Source organism: Anneissia japonica, unplaced genomic scaffold (genome assembly GCF_011630105.1).
Source record: "Anneissia japonica isolate Jap-2015-1 unplaced genomic scaffold, ASM1163010v1 scaffold108273_len470852_cov203, whole genome shotgun sequence".
In the NCBI taxonomy this organism is placed as follows: Eukaryota; Metazoa; Echinodermata; class Crinoidea; order Comatulida; family Comatulidae; genus Anneissia; species Anneissia japonica.
The window spans coordinates 358,765-382,650 of NW_022686840.1; the positions used below are offsets into that span (position 1 = coordinate 358,765).

A 23,886-nucleotide genomic window follows, 5' to 3' on the forward strand; every position below is an offset into this window, starting at 1 on the left:
GGACTTTTCTATTAAAAAAAAATAATAATGCCATCGTTAAATATGATGCAAATGCACGCGTGCCTACACACGCACTGTGACGTAATTATGTGTACATTTCACGCAGTTTGCGCTCACGGATGAACTTTTCTGCGTCATTGTTAAATCATATGCTGTTAGATTAGCCTCTCTGTAGTCTACTGTTATCGGTTCAAGATGAATTGTCATTATGCATGTCTCCACCACGCATTCCAAGAACAAAATTGCGTCTAACTTTTTGAACGTCAGATATGTGTGATTTTGGATGTTGCCATGTAACTGACTCTCTGTACATTAGTTTGTGGGCGTTTGCTGTACGCATTGAGGCATGCCCCTTATCGGAGACGACTGTCTAACAAGACACCCAATAACAGTGTTTACATAGTGATTATTTTTGTCGTAAGGGGTACACTGGTAACCTAGCCAGAAAGAATCATGTTTTTCCCTAAAGACTTTATTTGCCAATTGATACTGCAACAAAACCATCTTAAGTGTGTGATTATTATTGGTATAACCTAGTCGATCGTATAAGAATAATGACATCTTAAATTATAGTATTTAACTGGGACCTTCTGAAAAGAATGAGAGAAAAAACTAAGATTGGTCTATTTGCTGAATAAATATACAGTTTTGGCATAATAGATCTAAGCCTATCAATTGTTCATGCTTTATAACTGGTTAACCGAATAAACATGTACGCTGCCATTGAATCCTACTGTTCAAAATTATCTTCATTTTGTAACTTAAAATACCATCAATATATGTTTATTGTAATTATCACTGTTTATGTTTACCACCCTACAAGTGAATGGTTTTGATTACGTCACTGCAAGCAGTCCCTTAGTTTACATTTTTATTGGATAGTCCCTTATTATTGGATAACGTCTACATCTTATGTAAATAAACTATACTAAAAAGATATTTTTATTTTTTATTTGTAATAATTTTAAGAAACTAAATAGCAGTGGCTATTTCAGATTTGGAACGCATTTCAGCTGATGCGACATTCAAAATCGTTTACTTAAATTCCTATCATTATTAGTTTTAAATGTGATGTGACTGCAATCATACGCGCGTGCAGTAAGGACTACTGCTGTTCAACCACGCATGCGCAAGAGTGTGAAGAATTAGTTGCTTATTAGTTGGAATTTTTGATTACACAATCGCAGATTCGTCTTAATCATCGTTAACACAACATTTCCACTCTGTTTCCTTATTAAACGTAGTGTAGAGTATTTTTAGCACTGCAGGTATGAGACAGGTGATGAAATACAACCAAGGTTCAATGACTGATTGACCACACAGCGCGAATGCAATAATTAATCATAAATGAAATATCACATTGATTACAATGCCGTCGTTATTAAAGGTCGATGACAGAAGTTTCACAAACAGAAGGAAAAAAGGAATAAGTAATCTAAAGAAAACGTTGTGCAGGTGTTCTTGCAACTCAATTTTATTGATTGATTTAGTTAAATTTATTTTATTTAAATATCCTAGTTTTACAATAATTTGTTTTGATTAGACGACACATAATTAAGGTGATTGACTGGAATAATTATGGTCAACAAACAAATCTACCATTTACAAAAAAAAAAAACAACCAAAAGAACCCTTTTAATCCAAATAACGGACCTTTCCACTAAGCCTCACCACTTAGATATTGTTGCGAAGTTCCCACAAACGACAGTGTTAAAACCATGGCAAAGATAATAGAAATACAAGATAGAGCACTCACATAGTAAAAATAAGGCGGAAATTGGGGCCGACGTAGGCTGCACCCTTTTTTTTTTTTATAATGCAAGGTTAAGTTTTCTATACTTGGGGCCCTTCTGTTGCTAAGTATATCCAGATGCACACAGCGCCCTTCTTTTTCCACTAATGGAGGAAAACTTCATCTCTAGAGTGCGTCCGGCCATACTATTCTGCGCTATATTATTCTTTTATTCTTTACTGATCCATGTCACTGTCTGGGTGTCTATTCCAGTTTGTTAAAATGTTAATATATATTTATAATTTATAGTTAATTTTTTGTTTAATGTCAGTGCAATACTTTACATTTCTCTATCCTTCGGAAAACGATATAAATGATGACCTTGTTGGTATAATGTGTTGCAATTTATTGCACAGCAACGTCCTCCAATGCCGTATGTCACCATAGCTCATCGCGGTGTACAATTTTTTTAATTGAGAATTGACAATTAAATACGCAACGACTTGGTAACGGAAGTTTGGTAAAAGTTTTTTAGATCCAGCCGTACGGGGCGCCCCATTGTTTGTATTCCCACCATGCATTTCGGTGGAACACTTTTTTTCTGTGGAGAACTCTATCTTCCTGGCCCTGTTCTGATTGGTCGGTTGTTAACTTTGATTGACAATCCAAAATGGTTTATTGATTCGTTAGAAATGTAAATTTGCAAAGTTTATTTTAAAAATCTAAGATCTAATCTGAATTATGAAATATTAGATGTATTTACAGCCAATATTGATTTAATATTAGAAAGAATTTACATAAGCGTGCCTCTGACGTCATTCTTTGAGATTTATAGAGCTCCTTTTATCGATAACGACAGATTTATACATATCTTTTACGACCATAATAATGAAAGAAAATCCACGCTTCACAAAAAAAATACTCGGAAATGATTGTTAATTATACAACACAATGTTTTTACCCTTGAAATCTATCCAGATATCTGAATTAAGAAATTATTATTGTTATGATCACTAAACAAATAAAATTATATCATTTTACACAAATTCTCCAAAAATATCAGTATCAATTTACTTTATTGTCCATGTATCTCTACAAAAAATGAATATAATAATGTATTATTGGTATAACCTAGTCGATCGTATAAGAATAATGACATCTTAAATTATAGTATTTAACTGGAACCTTCTGAAAAGAATGAGAGAAAAAACTAAGATTGGTCTATTTGCTGAACAAATATACAGTTTTGGCATAATAGACCTAAGCCTATCAATTGTTCATGCTTTATAACTGGTTAACCGAATAAACATGTACGCTGCCATTGAATCCTACTGTTCAAAATTATCTTCATTTTGTAACTTAAAATACCATCAATATATGTTTATTGTAATTATCACTGTTTATGTTTACCACCCTACAAGTGAATAGTTTTGATTACGTCACTGCAAGCAGTCCCTTAGTCTATATTTTTATTGGATAGTCCCTTATTATTGGATAACGTCTACATCTTATGTAAATAAACTATACTGAAAAGATATTTTTATTTTTTATTTGTAATAATTTTAAGGAACTAAATAGCAGTGGCTATTTCAGATTTGGAATGCATTTCAGCTGATGCGAATCTTCAAGATGCATGCTTGCAAAAGTGTTTTTAACCCTTCTGTCGGCTGCATTGACATATCTGACCTTACACTAAGGCCTGCCCCTTGTTGCTACAAAATCCATGCTTAAATGTATGTTTTAGTTGGATGTGCGAATATTACTGGCCCCTTTTTTATTGGTCAGATGTTAAGGTACATGGTTAGTTTGACCAAAAAATTCTAATCCCAGTTGAACCTTTTCTGCACCAGGTTCCAATCACCTTTGAAGGCTTTTATCTCTAAGAACAATTTGGTTTTGGTTCGGTAGCTTGGTTTGGACTAATAACTGGACAGGTGTCCACTCTATTCCTCTAAAGACTCTACCCGGCTTTTTGTTTCAAGATTGAGGAAGAAAGCTAGGGATAGGACCTTTTCTATTGCCGCTCCCCGTATCTTCAAAGCACTTCCCGTTGATTTGCGAGCTGGCACCTCTACTCAAACCTCGTCTTAACGTTTCTTTTCTCTGAGTAGAGCTATTTGTTATTAGGTCTTCACTTGCTTGTTTTTTCTTTTTGAAGCTTTGTAAGGCACTCTGTTCCTTGTAGACTGCCATATAAGAATGTCAAAATAATAATAATATGCTACGAAGTGAGAGAGAGAGCCACATCAGTCACTTCACTTCATGACACTACAAGATGGTGCTGAACATCTTTTATAGTCATTGCAAATATCTGTGAAACCACTTGTCCACTGAACTAGTTTTATCTGAAATATGTATTCTCTTGTTCAAGCATTCCACCATGTTAGTAGTCCTAATCCTGGCTCAGAAATTGATCCCTGCAAAAAAAAAATATATATTTCAAAATATTGATTTTTTTTTTTTTTAATCTGTCAAAGATGAAACACAAAATACATTCACAAAGATGAAAAAAATGAAGCAACAGAAATGTGACACAGCATTTCCATTAGTGCCATGTTTCAGTTATTCTACTACCATACACTTCTGGATAATTGTCGAATCCGAAATTAGTTTTAACAGAATAGTTATTATATCCTTAGACATGAAGCAGCATTCGGGAATACCAAGATTGGCACTGACAGCGTAGTTTGTCAAATTTGAAGTCTTGCAGCACAGAAAAAGACCTGATCTATCTTCCTAAGATGACTGCCAACAGCAGAATATACCTGCTCAGCTATCAACCTCACACAAATGGCAACCAATATTCTCAGCACTGGAGAATTCACCTACACCAACAACAAGCAAAAGAACACTGCACAATAGACTCCCTAGATTTACTCTATCCTTAAGCTCTGTCCATACTATCATTGTTTTATGCCCATATATAGACATGATGTGCCTATATATGGTCATGAGATGCCTATATATGGTCATGATGTGATGTCATCATGACCATATTTAGGCATGTCACATGTTTTTGTCAAATAAAATTTGACAGTCTGGACAGGGCTTATGTCTGTATCAATCTAAGAACTCAATACACTTACAGTGAGTGAATAAGGAGACTTCTTTGCATCAGATTCCTTGTCATCAATATTGTGATCGTGACCATCTTCCGGTCCAACAGGCGTAGTATCCACAAACGTCTCGTTGATTACCCGGAAACGGATCTCTTCTCCAGCATCCATGAAGAGATCATGTGTTCCCTCATCTGTTTCATACTCCCACACCCACACCTGCTCAGCCTCATCACTATGGCAACAAGTCAAGAATGAAGTTATATATTTTTTTCATTTAAAATTCGTATTTGTCTGGTAAATGAAATAATGTTGTCTTTTTTATTTACTAGACAATAAAATAATGTTGAGTTAAGTTGTTTTAAATTACTGGACAATGAAATAATATTGTGTTATAAGTTTTTTTTTTAATTACTGGACAATGAAATAATGTTGTGTTACAAGTTTTTTTTTTAATTACTGGACATGCTATTTTTTTGCTGTGAGGAATTTTTTTTTTTTTAAATAGCGGGTGAAATGAAAATAAAAGGATACAACTTGGACGGCTGCTGCAAAGCATCAGGCGAAATTAAGATGTCGTCAAAGAACCCAAGAGATACTACAAAAAGAAAAAACAAGTTACTCTATTTGTAAATTGTACAAACTTCAAGTAAAACAAAAAGTGACACCAAATAGAGAAAATGAGGTCATATTAACTCAACATAAATGTGTAACCAGTTTAAAGCGATTACTTATATGTAAATATACAGATAATTCAATTAGGATGACGATGTTGAGCAATAGACTAGTGTTAATGACAATTATGATGCCTATAGTGATGGTGAGACGATACCATCTGTATCATTTATGTAAATGGTAAAACCATACAAGCAAAAATATTATAGTACTGTACTGTTAGTTAATGAAGATTGGATGCAGTACTTGGCTACTATATACTGTAGAGTTCAACAAGCCTTGGGTAATATCCCTTCATAAAAATACTGTAGTAGAAGAACCATTAATTATGAGTATGCATTGACCATTTGACATACCCATGAGAAAACTTGAAACTATCAGTACACAGACAGTGAACAGATGGATTTTCAAGATTCAATATTGAATATATTGTCAAAAAGAGTAGATGAATTTAATATCTTACCCTGAGCTAAATAAGGAAACTTTTAACAGCACAATCAATTTAACACTAATCCTTAAAATTAAAAGTAAATTATGAGTTTAGATATGTGGCAAAGACAAGCCAAACCAGTCACTCGTCGCAAATCGTGTTTCCGAGAAAATGGCCAAAACATGCTGAAATGTCAAATTTTTCAAAATCTATTTTATTGCACTAAACTAACCTTTATATATCTACACATCATTCTATGCTGCTATTTTCCCCATTTTTAATGTTAAAACAATACTTTTTAAGGATTTAAAGATAGTTTCTGCATGAGATATGCCTGAAATCATAAACTTTGACGGTTAATTTCTCATATATTGTTCTTTAAACATCTGTGTGGTTAAACGCTTGTAACTTCATAAGGAAATGTCCGATTTGAATGATTTTTTTACCATTTTATAGCTATTATTTTACTCTCTAACACTGTATTAATAACTCAAAATCGATTTTTGCGACGAGTGACTGGTTTGGCTTGTCTTTGCCACATATGTTTAACTGGTAAATTGTTTAATTAGGAAACCTGTGGTGCAAATGCTGTTTTCCACTTTGTCACTTTAGTTGTGAGAATCAAAAGTGTCGGTTCATGCTCATTCATATCAGTCTTTTTTCTTCAGCAAAATCAGTTGTTTAACTGTTTCTACTTTTTGCGAAGCAAAAAAGCGCAATCAATCAGAGCTAAGAAAGCAAAACCAACACTTTTGATTCACACGAATAAAGACGCTTAGTAGAAAACAACCTTACAAAGGCGGTTTGGGGAATTCTGCTACTACTACAGCATTTAAAATAATGATGTTAATGATCAGAATTGCGATGAAACTACAATGGTCAATTAGGATGGAAAAAGCAAACGCACCGTGGACGCCTTCATTACTACAACTGCGAATCTTGCCAATCAGGATTTCATCCATGAACGGATGAAACACCACGTAGCGGAAATGAACCTTAGTATGTGATGCTCCATCTCCGGGGAATATAAATGATTCTTCCAGCTTAGTTACATCATGAAGAGCAATGCAGAGACCAACGTCGTGTACAACCTGGTGTAAAAGACAAAATTTAAATCATTAATGTGAATGCTCAACATGTTACATTTCCAGGGGGGTGGCACATTCTGGGGGTGTGCTCCCCTTTACAGTGGTGTACATTTAATTTGCTCCGTAGCAAATCTCTGTATTTCGTTAAGAACAGAGCGTCTCAAGCGTGATACTACTGAAAAATTAATGTTATACTCTATCAAAAAATAAATTTATCATCAAAATTTAATTATTTATATACAGTAATAAAATAAATTAAAAACGTATACTTTATTCAAGACTTAAGAAACTACAGTATGTCTCTTTTGGAGTCACCCTCAATAAACTGACTAACATAAAATTAGAAAACTAGAGGCTGGATTTGTTATGTTCTTTCACACCTAAGTGAGCCATGCATTGTCACTTGCCTCATTCTATTTCCGTTGCCTCTGGATTGGTTATGTTCTTACCTTATTGGCTAGTTTCTTATTGAGAACTTCAGATACTGCAGTGTCTAGCTTAGTGTTGAACATCCAAGGTTGTATGCGGACTGTGTCCACCATCTCAGCAAGGACAAACATTTAAGGATAACCATCCACTTCAACTTGAGATGCTACTATACAAACTTAGAAGAATTAGAAGCTATCATCATCATGCAAATGATTTTTTTAATAATAGGCATTCCATCTATCAGTATCAGCTAATTATTAGGTTATTCTGCATATGCCTAGCCGGTGTAATTTATTATGCTTCAGTATGCCATCCTGACCTTGTAATAAGTTATCCTACAAGGACAACAGTATCAATATCACCATCTTATACCTACTGTAGGCCTGAGGCTACTATATATAGGCCATAGCAGGTATGTTGTGTGCAGTTTGTGCTTTTTGCTCATTTTGTTACAGATGTTGTTTCAACTTTGTTTCAAAATGTGCAAGGAGAGCTGTGCACAATAGGTCGACAACTACTAGGGTGTAGCAAGGCCTATACCTAGGCTCTAGGCCTAGTAACATACAGTAGTACAGTTAAACTTGCCTAATAATTCGATAATTTGAATTTCTAAGTTGATCTTATTTTACATGCCAAATTGCTGTAAATCAAAATAAATAATAATAATTTATTCATTTATTTACATTTTTTTATACGGAACCAATCAATACAAGTGAATGCTACTTCGAGGGAATGCCAGTTTGAGCGGATTCCACTTTGAGCAGATGTCATTTCGAGCGAAATACTTGTAGGATCCAGTGTAAATTTCTTATTTTGACTGAACATTTAATTTGATAGTTTTCATCCTCTTTGGGTTTGGATTAAATTTGATATATCTTAACTGTTTTCTATGTTTTGTCTTACACATATTTGGCAGCGGCGTACCACAAGTACTAGCAAGTAGCACTCCCCCACACCACCCCCCCCCCCCCCCCCCCCCCCCCATACAAAAAGCTAGCATCCCCATTCCTTGCTCCATTAAAAATGTTGGAAGCAAAAAACAAAAATTGTGCTCAATTAGTTAACAAATCACCTGCCATCATCTGATGTTGTGATTTAGCTCCCTCCTCTCAAATAAATGAAATAAAAATTTAGTTTGCATTAAACGCATCCGCTCGTATTGACTGTTATTTTACTGGTATGATATTGATAAGATAGCGAGACTAAAAAAAGTAAATTAAAAGCCCAAGGCTTAGGGGCCTAGCCTGCTGGAGAGCAGAGGATAGGCGTTCTCCTAGGCACTGAAATTGTATATATAATAAAGATAGGGAGGGGGCCTAGGCCTAGTAGGCTAGGCCTATTTTCTAGCCTAGCCTACTAGACCTAGGCTACTGACTGTAACAGGGCTATAAAAGTATATGCCTCCGCAAGCGAGATTAATAATTATAAGGTCACTAATTTAGTGTAGGGCCATTTGACGTCTATGCTTACTTACCTAGGCCTCTAAACTAGGCTAGTAACAATTGGTCTTGTCGTTGTTGCTGCTGCTGTTGCTGTTCCTAGCATGAAGAGAGGATCGTCGGAAGCCGAGCGAGAGCGAACGCACACCCTCTTACGGCAAAATTGTAGTTACATGTGCCTTGTTAGATTGTTAGCCAATCATCCAATGAATAGCTTGGACTGGTAACTATTATCCAACCAATCGCAAAAATAAAATGTCGTCACAAAATTATATGAATATTGATGATTAAGCGCGCCGAGTCATGCGATGAATTTGTTTCGCAGGTGAAGTACGTTTTGCACCCAAGTTTTTGTGCTCAGTCATTATTTACATTATCCTTGAACCGACTTTTCTAACTATAGCATAATAATAATACTATGACATAATTATAAGGTAGGTAAAAAAGTATAACATTAACAATGTTGGCACATGTCACGAGCTGTCATCTATCTAGGCCTAGGCTAGGGTAGGCTTAGCTAGACAGCGAGATTTCTGGCACCACCACTGCACGCACGGCGCATTCCGGTAGCGGTGGGCAGAAATCTATGAACTAGGCCCAGCCTAGCTCCTAGTCCTGGCTAGTGTAGTAGTAGGACAGATAAGGCTAAGGAGGGCGTTATAGGCAGGCTAGTTCCTAGGCTACCGCTCTAAATGATAGGCTAGTTGTTGTAACTAGAACGAAGAGAAGACCTAGCAAGTCCTAATTTTTGGCAAACATTATTGTGTGAAAATCGGACCTTATTTTCCGAATATGATGCTTAATATGAGGCTTACTTTTTGCATAGGGGATATATTCCCAACTCAAGACATATTTGCAGTCTGCTAGCATGTGGTACAGTATATACGGTATATTTTTAGTCTCTTATAATTTTAGTTGTACAGTAATACAGCACAAGGCAAGTGCATCAAGGGTAGTTCATTTGTGTAACTGGGAGCTTGGCTGCAGTGTTGATAAATATGAGTCAATTGGGTTGGTTGGCAAGACAGTGGGGTTGATCTTGAGTATGTTTGTGTTTAGGTGGGTGGTGGGAGGGGGTTTTAAAGAATTTATGAGACTTGTAATAAGTATTTCGGACATGTGGCGGTTGATCGTGTGCAAGGTGGTCAGGTGTCTGGGATGTGTCTCGTGGCGGGCTTAAGTTAAACTGATTTTTTTTTAAAGCTCCTAATCTTTTTTTAACTTTTTAATAGTTGTTAAATAACTTTTTTCATGAAATTGGATTAACAACAGTATGTATAAGTAATAATAGACTTGAATTGATGAATAAAACAGTGTTTGTTCTGCAAAAAATCCTGTCATCAGTGATAAATTAAACGAGCAGCTAGCTCAGTCAGCTAAACTGGCAGCAGCCACTGCGTGTGCACTGCACCGTGGAGATATCATTTCCCCGCTTCAATTCCCATCGCTGCTCTTCTTGTGTTTCAGCTGAAGGGTTAAAATGCAAGTTTCAAAACCGTACTGTCTTTTGGCTAAGACTTAATAAGCCATTAGTCCTGTGTGCAAAATGGCCTAAGTGCATGTTAAAGAATGCAAGACTGTCTTCAGAAAAGAGTAGGGGATTGTCTCCCGACGTACTGCCCAATAACTACCAGAAGGACCCCGCTAGAATTAAGTCTTCTTCAGACTAGCGTGGTGGGTTATCCTTTGTGTTCACATAAAATAAATCCATCCTTCCATCCAGTGATACCTGTAACCTGTTATTATTTTCATCCTTTTAGAAATCTACTTGAATAGCACAATGGCAGCAAATGAAAGGACACCACTAGTTAGTGGCAGAGTTTATGTCAATGGTTCATTGCCTGGTGATGTTGGTGTAAGTTTCACCATTTTTCTTATTTGTTCCTAGCCTTTATGTATTTAATGACCCTGATATTAAAGTCCACAGTTTAGACTATTGTATGGTGCTTTAAAATGTGGGAAGCGTAGATCCTTTCCCATACATTTTTTATGTATCTTTAAAAGTATATTTATGGCGAAAGTGCTACCTGTACAGTACAAAATTTGTATTGATTTTAATCCTTGATGTTTTATTTCTGTCATTTTAAACCAAACATTGACACATGTTTAATGAAAAGATCACTTAGTTTAAAGAAAAAATATATAAATTCAATGTTTCATTGTCATTCCTGATGATGACATAACTAATTTTGAAATATTGAATCCCGACACAATGGCGTGCCTTTCGATACTTGAAGTATGTTTCATTAACGTATAATTATTAATTATTTCTCACTAGTATGGTAACTCACTTCAAGGAGAAACAGACACTGAAGATGTCGAGCACACCCAACACATGTTAAAGGTCAGACGTACGGTCTCCTGGGACAGGTCACCAGTAAGTGAGAATTATTTTTATTGTTTAGGCCTACTGTATTATAATGTTACGAGGGCTATTTATTTTTTCAAAATACCAAGTTGTCAAGCCAACCATAATGGGATTTTGGCCAAGATGTTGCCCTCAAATTTACTTATTTTTTAATATGTTAAGTTTCATCCCTTACTTTTTAAAATAAGGAATACTCTGTATTCGTTGCCTAAAAACGGAAGCTTTTCCAAGTGTTTGCAAACAAAAAAAAATTGCTGTGCATCATTGTATTAGAGTCAACACCAGGCTGTATCCAGAGGCCTACTGTACAAACCACATATACAGTAAAACCAGTTACATAAAGAAATTTAATACACAATACCTAATTGTAGGGCAGTAAATTGTGGACTAAATGTGGCAATGCAAATAATAAAGTTATAAAATGTTTAACAGCAGTTTGCCCTTTGACCCATCATTATCAATAGCCTTTGTTACACTAGATGTTGTAGCCATTTGGAAGGATTTATGATGGTTATTGTATTTTTAAAGGCTTCAGATGATTATTGTATAATTGATTTCAAATTTATTTTAGACTCATTCATTGATATACAAATTAATAGTGTTTATGTGCGTGTTTTATAACGCCTTGTGTACATATATGAATATGCTGTTTTTATAATCAATAGCAGTAACAGTATGATATCAATCTTATTGCTAAAAGATAAGGAAACTACAGTAATGAAAAAACATGTAAACTTTAGAAAGCAGAAAAACTAAGTACCATCGTACAAAAGTTATTTTTAGATTAGCGTAATTCATTTATTCATATTGTAATTCACATTGTACAAAGAATTACTGTAAGATGTTTCCAAGTACTTAAACAGGATTCATATAACATTGTTTTAACCTTTACATTTTTACTGAACAAAACTAAGATTGATTTTCACAATAGTTTATTATAAAGCTGTGTATTTAAATATTGTTCAAAATACTTACTGTAGATCCTTACCAAGTCAAAAGATTTTTAATTGGATCATGCTGAAAAGCAGTCGTATTTTGATAGTGAGGATAATTACAGTTATACCCTATTAAGACTACACTCTCTTGCGATCGGTTGCGATATAATCGGTGGTAATCCAAAACTGATTACTCCCGATCGCAATCAACGAACGCATTCAGACCAACCTAAACAAACTTTACATTCTAGGGCCTACTGTAGGCCTCCGGTGTCTAGGCCTATGTTGCCTGACCTCAGCCAAACAGTTCCTGTGGAATTCGTTGTGATTCGTTGCGATCAGATTCCGTGGTAATCGGGAGTAATAAAGATTGTAGCACCCAATCGCAGCGGGTAACAATTGCGATATCGATTACATATCGCCTACTATTGGTGAGCTTTCACACACGATTTTACTTTGCGATTGGGTGTCGCAATTGCTACAACCGATTGCAATGCGATGCTAGTCTGAATGGGGTATTAGTTTATACTGGATATTGTATTTATTTTATTGTTTCCTTGCGTTCTAGAGATCACCAGAGGAAGTTCAAGAGATGGGAACAATGAAAGTATTGTCATCCAAATTTGAGGTAAAAAAAAACAATGAGTGGTTAAATCACAACTTTCATTCCCAGGGTCCTGGGTTAAAATCTTGTATAATTTTACAATTTATTTTATTGGCTATAATAGAAGTTACAATTATCAAATTGACTCATCTTTATTGCCACTTAAATGTCTTGTAGCTTCTGTGCTTAAATAATTTTTTTTCTTTTCTTTTCACCACAGTTTTTAATTTTATTTTTGAAATAATAAGCATAGATGCATATGGTTGTTCATTACCTTATATTTTTGTTACTTTTTTTGGACTGGCAGTGTGTTTATATTATATTTATTTATTCAGCTTTTAGCACTAGGGCCATGGATAAAACAATGCCAAACAATGAACTTACTCACTCTTCAAAGTGGCAATCCCATCACTAGATGGCAGGGGATGTATGGACCAGTAGACCGGGGTAACCCCCTACTAATCTTTAAAGATGTACAGTTAAACTTGCCTAAGTCGACTGTGCCTAAGTCAAATAATTTCTAAATCGATCTTATTTTACATGCCAACTTGTTGTGTTTTCCATTAATTAACAATCTCTAAGTCAAATTTTATTTAAGTCGAACAATTTTTCAATGGCATTTTGGATTCGACTTAAGCAAGTGCTTTAAAGTGCTCATAAGCCATTTGTGTACACTGGGCCTACAGTTTATAGTCCTTTATCCAAGATGACTTGTTTCACCTCCAGAACCATAGGCGGGCTTGCTGTTCAAACCAGCACCGATATTATGGCTGTAGGTTTTGGCGCCGCTGCCTGCTCAATCAATTTAGAGCTTAATAAGCTGTTGCAGTGGTTAAAATTAAATAAATTATCTCTCAATATAAAGAAAACTATATGCCAAGTAGGTTTCAATGATTAATTTAGTTATGTTGACAGACAAGGATTTGTTTTGTTTTCAAATCCATGTACAGTGTTCCAGGTTTGTTATTTTGTGTATATCCTGGACTGATTAAAACCGAAAAAGAACATCTGACTATGATATCATGTTCCTAGTTTGTTGTTTGTCAGATCTGAATTTTTTTTTTCAATTCTAAACATTTTCAACCAAATTAGCTGTAAAATCTCTTTGTATTATCAACAAGGAAGGAACTAATACATTTTATGTATAGTAAAGTTGTTTCTTTGTATGTAAAAAAAAAAAAAAATTGAAGTGAAACCTGAAAGAGAAAGAGAATTTAAACAATTCTTGAAGACATGATGATTATCATGAACATGATTGACAACAGCATTCGACATTCCAGTTGTTTTTAGTGATGATTGTTAATTAACTATGGTATTTCTAGCACCTGTTAAATTTACATTGAGAACTGTATCTCTTATAAAAAATATTCTTTAATTAGGTTCAAGGAAGTAGAAAATATTTATTTGTGAAATACTGCAAAGTAACCTGGTCCTATATATAGAAGCATAAGCATACAGTAGGGAAAACGATAATTGATTTTATGATAATTGCATGAAGACAACTACAGCAGTAGTGATTAATACACTTTTTTTTTTTATTCAATAGTAATTGCAGTAGTGTTAATAATTACAAACTTGAAATATTTACACGAAAGGTAATTTAAATAATTAAGGTTAATGACACCTTTTCCTAATTCTACGTTATAATGCAATTATCCTCAATTCTTTTTAGTTTATTTTATTACCTTATTACATGCTAACCCTTCCAGCATATCTTAGAAGGTTGGCTAATATTCATGGGCCAACACTCACATTGGATTTTTTTTAAATTTTTTAACCATATTTATAGTGGGTGACCCTTCCAGTGTATCCTAGAAGGTCGACTGATATTCAATTTCCTTCTTTAAATAAATGAAATAATCTGATGCTTTTATCAGCGAAGGCTCTTTATGAGGCTTAGGGAGTGGAGTTGTTTTTAGTTGTGAGAAATAGTCCAGTTGTCACAGGAATTGAACCCAGGACCCTGGGCTTAGAAGGCAAGCATCTTAACCACTAAGCTATTCACCTCCACTCCAATGATTAAGTTATATAACTTAATCATTCAAATTAAGCAAATCAAATTAATGTTTAAGGCCTGTTTTCCACTTGTGAATTTATTTGCAAGCGTCAGTTCGTGTGCACGCATATTCAAATTTCTGTCAGAGCATTCGCTTCAGCGAAATCGGTAGTTCGAACTGTTTCTACTTTTTGCAAAGCGAAAAAGTGTGCAACCATCAGAGCTCAGCAACCAAACTGATGCCTTTGATTCGAGCAAATAAATTTGCCTAGAGGAACACAGGCTTCAGTGCAGTAGGACCACATTTTACACTATGAGAAAACGTTCTCTAGCTATAGTAATTTTGTGGAACTTTATATTTCAGTATTATTTGAACATATGAGGCATGTTGTGGTAAAATGGCTAAGTTGTAGCAAAAATGGAAATTCAAGTTATTGGTATTTTCATATACCGGAGTATGTAATCTTTAACATTGAATTCATCAAAATTGAACATGTCAAGCCTAAGTTATTGGAAAATGAAAGTACAGCAATCTCAAGATACTGTAAACATTCCTGATGATAACGTAATTAATGTCGAAATATTGAATATGACGTGCATTTCGATATTTGGAGTATGTATTACTATCTTATCTGAGATTAATCGGTGGACCTTTCGGTTTTTGGAAAACGCTCCGTACTACAGAGCCAGATGTCCATATATTTTATCATTCCTGATGATGACATAATTAATGTCGAAATATTGAATCCCAACACGATGGCGTGCATTTTGATACTTGTATTATACTATCTTGTTTGAGTAATTGTCTTCCAAATTTATTTGTGCATACATTGTTTAATAGAATTAACTATCAAAATAACGATTTGTTGACCATTTCCAGAACAAATACTTTTGGACATGATTAAATGACATTAAACTGTTGATCTATAGTGAAAAACAAAGTTGGATTTTTATGAAATTTTTTGAGCTATCATATTTTATAGCTCATTTGGCCTGTGCAACAACTTAACCATTTCGCCACAACATTCCTCATATACCAGTGTTGAAACGTGCTGACTTTTTACATAAATTATGTTCCATTTCCAGAGCTTAGACTATGACATTGTGGAGAATTCATTGTATTTCAAAGAACAGCAGCAAGTAGGGTCAAAGGTAAGATATGTTCAGTTTCCTGTTACGTTTTTCTCATCATTCATTGCTTTCAAGCCAGGCTGCGGAGGGAAAAACAATTTTTAATATGTTGTACAACTGATTTTTCTAAGATACAAAAAGCATATTTGAAGAAAAACTTGGGAGTGGTTAATGAGATACAGATTTTTCAATATTTAAAAACTGGGAGAAAAGGGGTGTTTTTCATCAAGTATGCTTTTTGTGTTGTAGAAAAACCAGTGGTACAACATATCAACATTTATTTCCCTCCAGAACCTAGCTTTCCAAGTTCAAGATTTGTTGAAAAAAGCAAGTTCATGATACTATTAAAACCAGCCTCCCCTTTTCCCCCAGTTATTAAATATTCAAAAATCTGTGTATCTTATTAACCGTTTCAATGTTTTTTTGTAAAAATAAATCAATAAATGTTTTTCCTCCAGCGCCTGACTTATAATAGAAACTATATTTAATCATACTACTGAAAGGCAATTCCATTACAATATTTATTGGATTACATTTTCATAACAGTGGCACACGTTAAATAAAACCTAATGGTGCATCCAGAAAAGAACAAAGCAACAAAAGTATAAAATTAAATATACTATATATATAACTATAAGAGACTAAACTAGCTTTTGATCAGGGGTGGGCATAAAAATTTGCCCCACCTGTTTTTGACATTTTCTAAAAATCTTCATGCACTGCTGTTACACCACTTTATACTCAGTTTCAATGTTACTTTTTACAGACGTAAACAAAATTGATTTACATTCTGTTTCTACAGTAAATTCCAGGCACTATAAAAATAGAATTCAAATGCAGTAACAGGCAAACTATGTAAACTATATTCAATACCCTGAAGGTGAAACGCTAGCAATAAATATATATGTTTTCAATTTGCACCTTAGCATGTGATGTCTGTTATTTAGGAATTTTCCCTTGGAATTTTCTAAAGCAATGTTGTCTTTCAGGCATATGACAAAAATATAAATTGGTTTCTATTAATAGGTTTTTTTACATTTCTTTGTTATCATTCTGCATTGTCTGTATAATAATAATAATAACTCTTCAGTTAATTGTTTTCCTGTTACATGTCATAGGTCATCAATCAGTTGTCTCTCTCAAAGAATGTTATGGTTATCTGTTTACTTTATACATACTTTTCAGGTCTCATTGCACTGATATAGTGGAGTGATTTTGTTTAGTTATATTTTTGTTTTGTTTATTCATATGGTTAATAATATTGTAATATTACTACAGTATTAGTAAAAATTAATAAGAGAGTAAATAATTAATTGGCTGATTTTATGATTATACTCCACATTGTACAAAATAAAGTACATAAATGGTTGAAATCAAGGAAGACAATTTTTATTAGAGATATTGTAATCCTAAATTTTGAAGAGACTATTCCATAACCCTGAATATTGAAATAATTTAAGTTAATGTTTAGCAGTTTTAGTTTCTGTCACTCACTTTACTTAAACTAACAATTCATTCAATAGATCACTTAGTGACAATAGAACTAGAGTGGTCATGCGACGTATCGTTAGGACAATTTTATAATTTGTATTTTTATATATCATGAAGTACTGTACGTAACAAACATAACATTTTTTGCTTTAGGTTTTAATACATTGCAGTATTTTTATACTCATGACCTACAGCTTTGCATCTTAAAATATAAATAAAGTATATAAATATCAAAGTAATCTTCATTTCTTCCTAGTTGTCAATGATCCGAAGAATAAAGATAGCTCGCTGGCTGGTGATGTTGTTGATCGGTGTCACCACAGCGTGTATCGCAGCGTTTATTGATGTTATGATTGACAAGTTGGCGGGCTGTAAATACTCTATTGTGCGCAAATGTATCCTTTTTGATTGGTTAGTATTTAATACCAGTCTAGCCCAACCTGGTAACTCCATTCTGGTTTATATGGTAGCCCAGTTCTTGTTTAACCAGGTTCGAGAAGACTCGAACCAGGCGTCGATGTTGAAGCTGTAGTTAGCGGCGCCCCTGCCTTACTGTTTGTCCACTCGACTATATTCAATTACTGAAAGTGGCAGTCAGTGTGAAGACATAACCTCAATTATAAAAATGATAACACATAGTGGGACGTATTTTTGTATTCCTTAAACATTAGTTTTAGTTATTGACCATGATCTTGAGAGTACTAGCATCATACTCCCTTTCCTATTATGGCTGACAATTGACGTTGGCTTTGTGGCTATAGCAGCATTTCTTGTCGCTTATATTGAGGTAAGTTTTTTTCTTTATTTTGAATAATACAGGATTGCTTATACAGGTCTCCCTCCAATTAAAGACCACTTTTGTGACCGGGGTTTCCATGGTCTTTAGGGGCTTTGGTCTCTAATTAGAATAATAAAAATAAAAGGCATTTGTTTAGTTGGGACCACAAAAAAATGGTCTTTAATTGGAGGTGGTCTTTAATGTAGTGGTCTTACATTAGAGGGAGACCTGTATAGAGAATTGTTTATATAGCAATCATATTGTAAAACATCTTCTAATTTGATTTAGTTGTCATATTATGGCTGGTATAAATGGTTTTAATTAATTGATCAATCGATCCATCAATTAAGGGGGGGGGGGGCTAAGTATTATGGGTGTAACTATAGCGCGAAGCATTATCTGAGAGCCGAAGGCTCAAGCTGGGGTGCTCCCTCCTCCCAAAACGTGTTCTTAAAAAAAAAGTAGGACTTCTGGATGGCCGGAAATGGCTGGGATGGGAAAACTAGTTTGTTCTGACTGCCCGACGAGCTTTGGCGGATGGGGGGGGGGGCTTGACCAGACCAATGGGGAGCTTAAGCCCCCCCTTTCCCCGCTGGCACCGCCACTGCACATAGTATGTGCTATGTAAGTCTCCAACCATTACCATTACCATTCTTTATCGAGCCAATCATGGGCTTCAGAATTCAGGATGTTTACAAGTTCAAAGCTAAACTAAAAATTTCTGGTTTAATACGTTTTTGTTACATTCTATCAGGAAGGACCAATGATACATTCAGGTGCTGTTGTTGCAGCTGGAATTTCTCAGGGACGGACGACATCGTTCAAGAAGGATTTCAAAGTTTTTAAATACTTCCGGACGGATCATGAGAAGCGTGATTTTGTATCTGGAGGGGCAGCTGCAGGTGTTTCGGCTGCTTTTGGAGCACCTGTCGGTGGCGTGCTCTTTAGTTTAGAAGAAGGTGCTAGCTTCTGGAATCAGAGCCTAACTTGGAGAATAGTAATAAAGTTTTTTTAATAATATTTGAATATTAATACTGTAAATGGAAAAAAATAAATTAAATTAGCAGCATGAATGTTGATACTTGACTTTCTTAAGTGCAGATTTAATTGAGAGTTGTTTTCAAAGTTATTTGCTGGTTTATAGCTATCTCTCTCATCTCGATAGCATCAGTAGCTAACTGTTTGTTGCATACATATATTAATTTTATTTTGTTTGTTGTATAATTATTAGATGTGGATTGGTTTTATTAATTTGAAGAATTAGGTAATTAGAATGGCAACTTAATTTGTATCCTTATTTGGCATACCTTATTATTCCTTGTAGTTTTTTGCATCAATGGTGTCAACCTTTACGTTGAATGTCCTGCTAAGTTACTACCATAATCAGCCCTGGAGTTTGTCCAGTCCAGGTCTTGTCAACTTTGGTCAATTTGAGGTAACTGAATTGTAATTTCATTTTAGAGCAAAATAAACAAAAAAAACTTTAATATATAGAATTCATTTAATGTATTTATAAACAAAAATATGATTTATATTTATTTTATAGAGAATTAGACAGGTATTTATTATGGCTTTTGTACTTATTAACATACAACAAAGAAAATATTATTCTACCTAATGTGTACATACTGTACTACACATATACTACCATAACTACAGTTAAACTTGCCTACAGTAAGTCGACTTTGCCTAACTCGAGTAATTTCAAGTCGATCTTATTTTACATGCCAAATTGTTTTCTCATTAATTAACAATCTGTAAGTCAAATTAGGTCGAACAATTTTTCAATGCTATTGATATATACTGTATATGATATTTATATTTTTTTTTAAAGTATTTATTAAAGCTTATGAACAATTGATTCTCTTTCATAGGGTAAAGACTATTATGGATATGAAATACCAATATTTATAGCTATGGCTATAATAGGTGGTCTCTTGGGGGCGCTCTTCAATTTTATTAATTATAGATTATCTCTCTTTAGAATCAAGTAAGTAAAATTTTACTGATGTTGAAATAGTTTTTGAAAATATAATATATTGTTGAATTTTTCTGATAGAGTCTATACACAATTCCATAATCAGTTCTGCAGTAGTCCCATGCATGTGGAAGTTATGCAAGTGTCCTGAAATTTGAAATGGTCTGCCTATCTGCCTCATATTCTTGATGTCTTTACAACTGTTTTATTTGTTGTAATCTAGCCGACCATATGCAGGAACTTCATACTGCAGTGGCAAATTCAATGGGGTGGGGGGGGGAAGTCTAAATTATTAAAAAAAATTAATGGAGAAAGAAGAAAATTATATTCAAATTTAAGTCCAAGAGTACCATTTCCGACCATCTAGAGGTGCCAAAATCACGAATTTTCCATGGGGTGGCTGAGGTGGTTTGTGAAAGTCCCTCTGTCGGTCCCCTTCTATTTAAAATTCCAAAATCCACCTGGTTCTACAAAGTCTGCATACTCTTTGAATTCCGCAAGATCAACAGTTGTAGATGCTCCAGAAAGGGACAACTGAGAATGATCTCCATTGTGTGAGCCTCTTTCCCACTGATTTCTATACTTAAAATAGCCAAATTTATTACTATATTTACATCGTCAAACTTTGTTCAATTACTTTTTTTTAAATTTTAAATTTAGCTCACAACATAGAATCAGTGGTGTATCTAGGGGAGGGTGCATTCTCCCCAGTCGCCCCCCCCCCAAAAAAAACAAAATCATAGTCTAGTAGTTAAAAATCACCATTTTTGGGAATTAGCGTCCCTCAACTGATCATCAAGCCCCTCCATTTGACCTTTGCACCCCATCACCCCTCCCTTCCCCCCCCTAATTCCAATTCAATACTTCTAGATACGCCACTGCATAGAATAGACAATAGTAAGCAAGGTGGAGGAAATCAGCTGGAAGTACACCTTTACTAGTTCACCCACCTGAATATAAAGAACCAAAACGTCATAATATCATAAATATTGCAATAAAATAAAGAATACAAATTTATCATTATAAAACCATTTTAAGTGATGTGATTCTCCAACTAATTCTATATTTGCCCATATAACAATTCTAGATATTTGTACAAGCGATGGATGAATTTAGCGGAAGCCATGTTTGTGGCAAGCGTAACAGCAACTTTAGCGTTCTTAGCAATTTACAACATACAGGATTGCAGGTCACTACCTCAGGAGGAGGTCAGATACCCATTACAGGTATGCATACAATCAATATGCTGATTTATAATAATATGCTAATTTATTCACTTAAGTAGACATCTACAGAGACACATGTAAAAAAACATACTTTTTACTTATCGTTAAAGACAAGTTATGTTTTTTACATTTTGTGTTATTTTCTTTATTAAGCAACTTGTGCAATGTGTTTGCAAAGTTTATATTTGAATAATAATTGCAATATTATGAAATATTCCCCATAGGTAAGTTGGTGTTCCACTGAAATTTCAATCCCTGGGGTAGTCTGCATTTGAAGTGCATTTAAAGCCTTTTTGTATACGCTATAGATACAACATGTTTTTTATTACTGTTTTTGCCTGGTTTTCTTGTCTTGTAAAATTACTTCTGGGTTCAGTTCTAGTCTTACAAAATTTGTTCTCATATAATAAGACTTAATTTACGTTGTGTGTATGTTTGTCTTGTGAAGGGATTGCCACTTTAGGAAGTAATTAATATCGCTATTGGCATTTCTTTTGTCTTTGTGCGTACATAAAATAATAAACATGTAATAGGTATTTCCTTCTGTTTTACCCATCCTCAACTGTTTCGTGTATATAGTCTGCAATGCAGTCATGATGCCAATATTAATGAATAATTAAATGAGAGAATAAATAAATGAATAATGAATTAATAAATTAATTTTGCTTATGTTTTGTGCAGATGGTGAATATTCTGAAATAATGAATGAATAAATAAGTGAATGAATAAATAAAATAAATGCAATAAATGAGTAAATGAATGAATTAATAAATTAATAAATGATTGAATGAGTTTGTTTTCTCACATGCAGATGTTCTGTGCAGATGGCGAATACTCAGCTACTGCTAGTTTATTTTTTAGTACACCAGAAGCTTCCATTAAAAATCTATTTCATGACCCACCAGGTAAGAGCTCTAAATAATTGAGTTATTATTGAGTTATTAGATTACTAGTCACTTAAATGTTTTGTTTCTAATTGTGTATTGAGTATGTCCTTGAGTTGGAATTATGGAATTGAATATTTAGTATGAACATGAGTGTTAAAAAAGATTTTATTATAAGCATAGACTTGAGTTTTTAATATAAATTTTAGTGTTCAGTGTATTTAGTATATATTTAATATGTACTTTAATGTTCAGTATGGACTCGTGTTTATAGTATGAATTGAGTATGTACTTGAGTTGATTTTTATAGACTTAATTAGTGCATTGACTTAAGTTTTAGAGTGTTTAGTTTGGACAGTTGTGTTATTATGGACTTATTTTCTTAATCTTTTATTATGTTTTCTTTTTATTTCTCAGATGCATATTCTGTCCTTACATTGAGTGTATTTTTTGTTGTGTATTTTATCCTGTCCTGTTGGACATATGGACTTAGCATTCCAAGTGGTCTTTTCATTCCATGCATCCTGACAGGTGCTGCATGGGGTCGTTTATTTGGTATACTCCTCAATACTATTGCACCCGCTGCAGTAAGTATATCAAAGTTGTTGGCTTTTTATTCCAACATGTTGCTCTCTACCTGCTGCTTCAATAGAGTACAATGCTAGTGTCGTCGCAACACCAGGTGGCGCCCTTTATTGACTTGGTAAAGCGGTCATTACGCCTGAATGACTTCATAATCTTAATGGTTTTGAATAGGCTTTCTGGAATAGGCATTTAAAAACCTAATAATTCACAATCAAAATGTACTCAAAACACAAAAGTTTGCATTATATTAGTTATCTAACAAATATTTAATCATCAGTTAAAATTTACAAAGAAAAAATTAAAATTATAACACATAATAATTATGTTAGAAATTGGGATCAATGGTTTGTCAGTGGAGACAATGAATCCAGTTGACTTCATTTTGGGTCGCTGTCGTCAGCGGAGTAGTATCACGTGGTGTCGTGACATAACAACATAGTACTCTAACAAGTGCTTTCATGTAGAATTTTATTTTGAAATTTAGTAGAATCTGCAGGAATCGAACCCAACACCCTGAGATAAGAAGGCAAGCATCTTAACCACTAGTAACAGGTCTTCATACTTGCAAACATGTTTTTTTTTTTTTTTCTTTTCAACAGTTTCATCTTTAGTTGTAAATTTCATTATTAAAAAGAAATGTTCATTGTTTCTTTTAAATATGTTTTTTTATATATAAAAAGTTTCATTGAAAGAAGTGTTTATAACAATTTGTAAAGTAAGATATTTTATTACTTTCTTAGAAACTGTCTGATCCAGGAAAATATGCACTGATTGGGGCAGCAGCACAACTAGGTAAGACCATGGAGGTATTATTGAGAAGGAGATCACTCGGCAACAGATCCCTTTGACGCGACAAACCTATGTGTTCCCCGCTTTTGGATCGCGCGCGGGCGTATTACCCTATAAGTCACATTTTTTCGTTAGCAACAACTTGGCAACGACATGCATTTATACGCTTCCAGCAGAGCAGTTGTGCAATAAAACGTTTGATTTTAACCCATTAAATATCTTTATAATGAACAATGTTTCCCTGATTAGATTTTTTCGGGCTTTTGGTATGC

The 23,886-nt window shown here is 34.2% G+C and overlaps 3 protein-coding genes across 6 annotated transcripts in view; 2 read left to right on the top strand and 1 right to left on the bottom strand.

Annotated features, from left to right (window-relative positions):
* Positions 1-2,779: 2,779 nt before the first annotated feature.
* Positions 2,780-9,022, bottom strand: LOC117117775 (DNA-directed RNA polymerase III subunit RPC8-like). Of its 3 annotated transcripts, none has more exons than XM_033262210.1 (6): positions 8,885-9,022; positions 7,431-7,585; positions 6,801-6,984; positions 5,323-5,386; positions 4,819-5,023; positions 2,780-4,149 (listed from the first exon to the last, which is right to left on the bottom strand). In XM_033262210.1, exons 2-6 carry the CDS (start codon positions 7,539-7,541, stop codon positions 4,099-4,101), a joined length of 615 nt encoding a protein of 204 aa, XP_033118101.1. In that variant the 5' UTR covers positions 7,542-7,585; positions 8,885-9,022; the 3' UTR covers positions 2,780-4,098. The 3 variants fall into 3 exon arrangements, with proteins under 3 accessions (XP_033118101.1, XP_033118110.1, XP_033118119.1); XM_033262219.1 differs by having other exon boundaries at positions 7,431-7,573; positions 8,885-9,015; XM_033262228.1 differs by having other exon boundaries at positions 7,431-7,576; positions 8,885-9,003.
* Positions 9,023-9,127: 105 nt separating this feature from the next.
* Positions 9,128-18,473, top strand: LOC117117790 (H(+)/Cl(-) exchange transporter 7-like). Its single transcript, XM_033262256.1, has 8 exons — positions 9,128-9,283; positions 10,610-10,704; positions 11,128-11,226; positions 12,721-12,780; positions 15,839-15,904; positions 17,631-17,769; positions 18,052-18,161; positions 18,441-18,473. Exons 2-8 carry the CDS (start codon positions 10,630-10,632, stop codon positions 18,471-18,473), a joined length of 582 nt encoding a protein of 193 aa, XP_033118147.1. The 5' UTR covers positions 9,128-9,283; positions 10,610-10,629.
* A 410-nt stretch (positions 18,474-18,883) lies between these two features.
* The window catches only part of LOC117117763 (H(+)/Cl(-) exchange transporter 7-like), a 12,101-nt gene continuing 7,098 nt past the window's right edge, over positions 18,884-23,886 (top strand). The window contains exons 1-7 of one of the 2 annotated variants that reach the window (XM_033262198.1): positions 18,884-19,149; positions 19,477-19,587; positions 20,027-20,142; positions 21,218-21,356; positions 22,168-22,261; positions 22,658-22,827; positions 23,566-23,617. In XM_033262198.1, coding sequence (XP_033118089.1) covers positions 18,916-19,149; positions 19,477-19,587; positions 20,027-20,142; positions 21,218-21,356; positions 22,168-22,261; positions 22,658-22,827; positions 23,566-23,617 — 916 coding nt within the window. In that variant the 5' untranslated portion in view covers positions 18,884-18,915. The remainder of the gene's footprint in view (positions 19,150-19,476; positions 19,588-20,026; positions 20,143-21,217; positions 21,357-22,167; positions 22,262-22,657; positions 22,828-23,565; positions 23,618-23,886) is intronic. The other variant, XM_033262188.1, reaches the window with a different exon arrangement.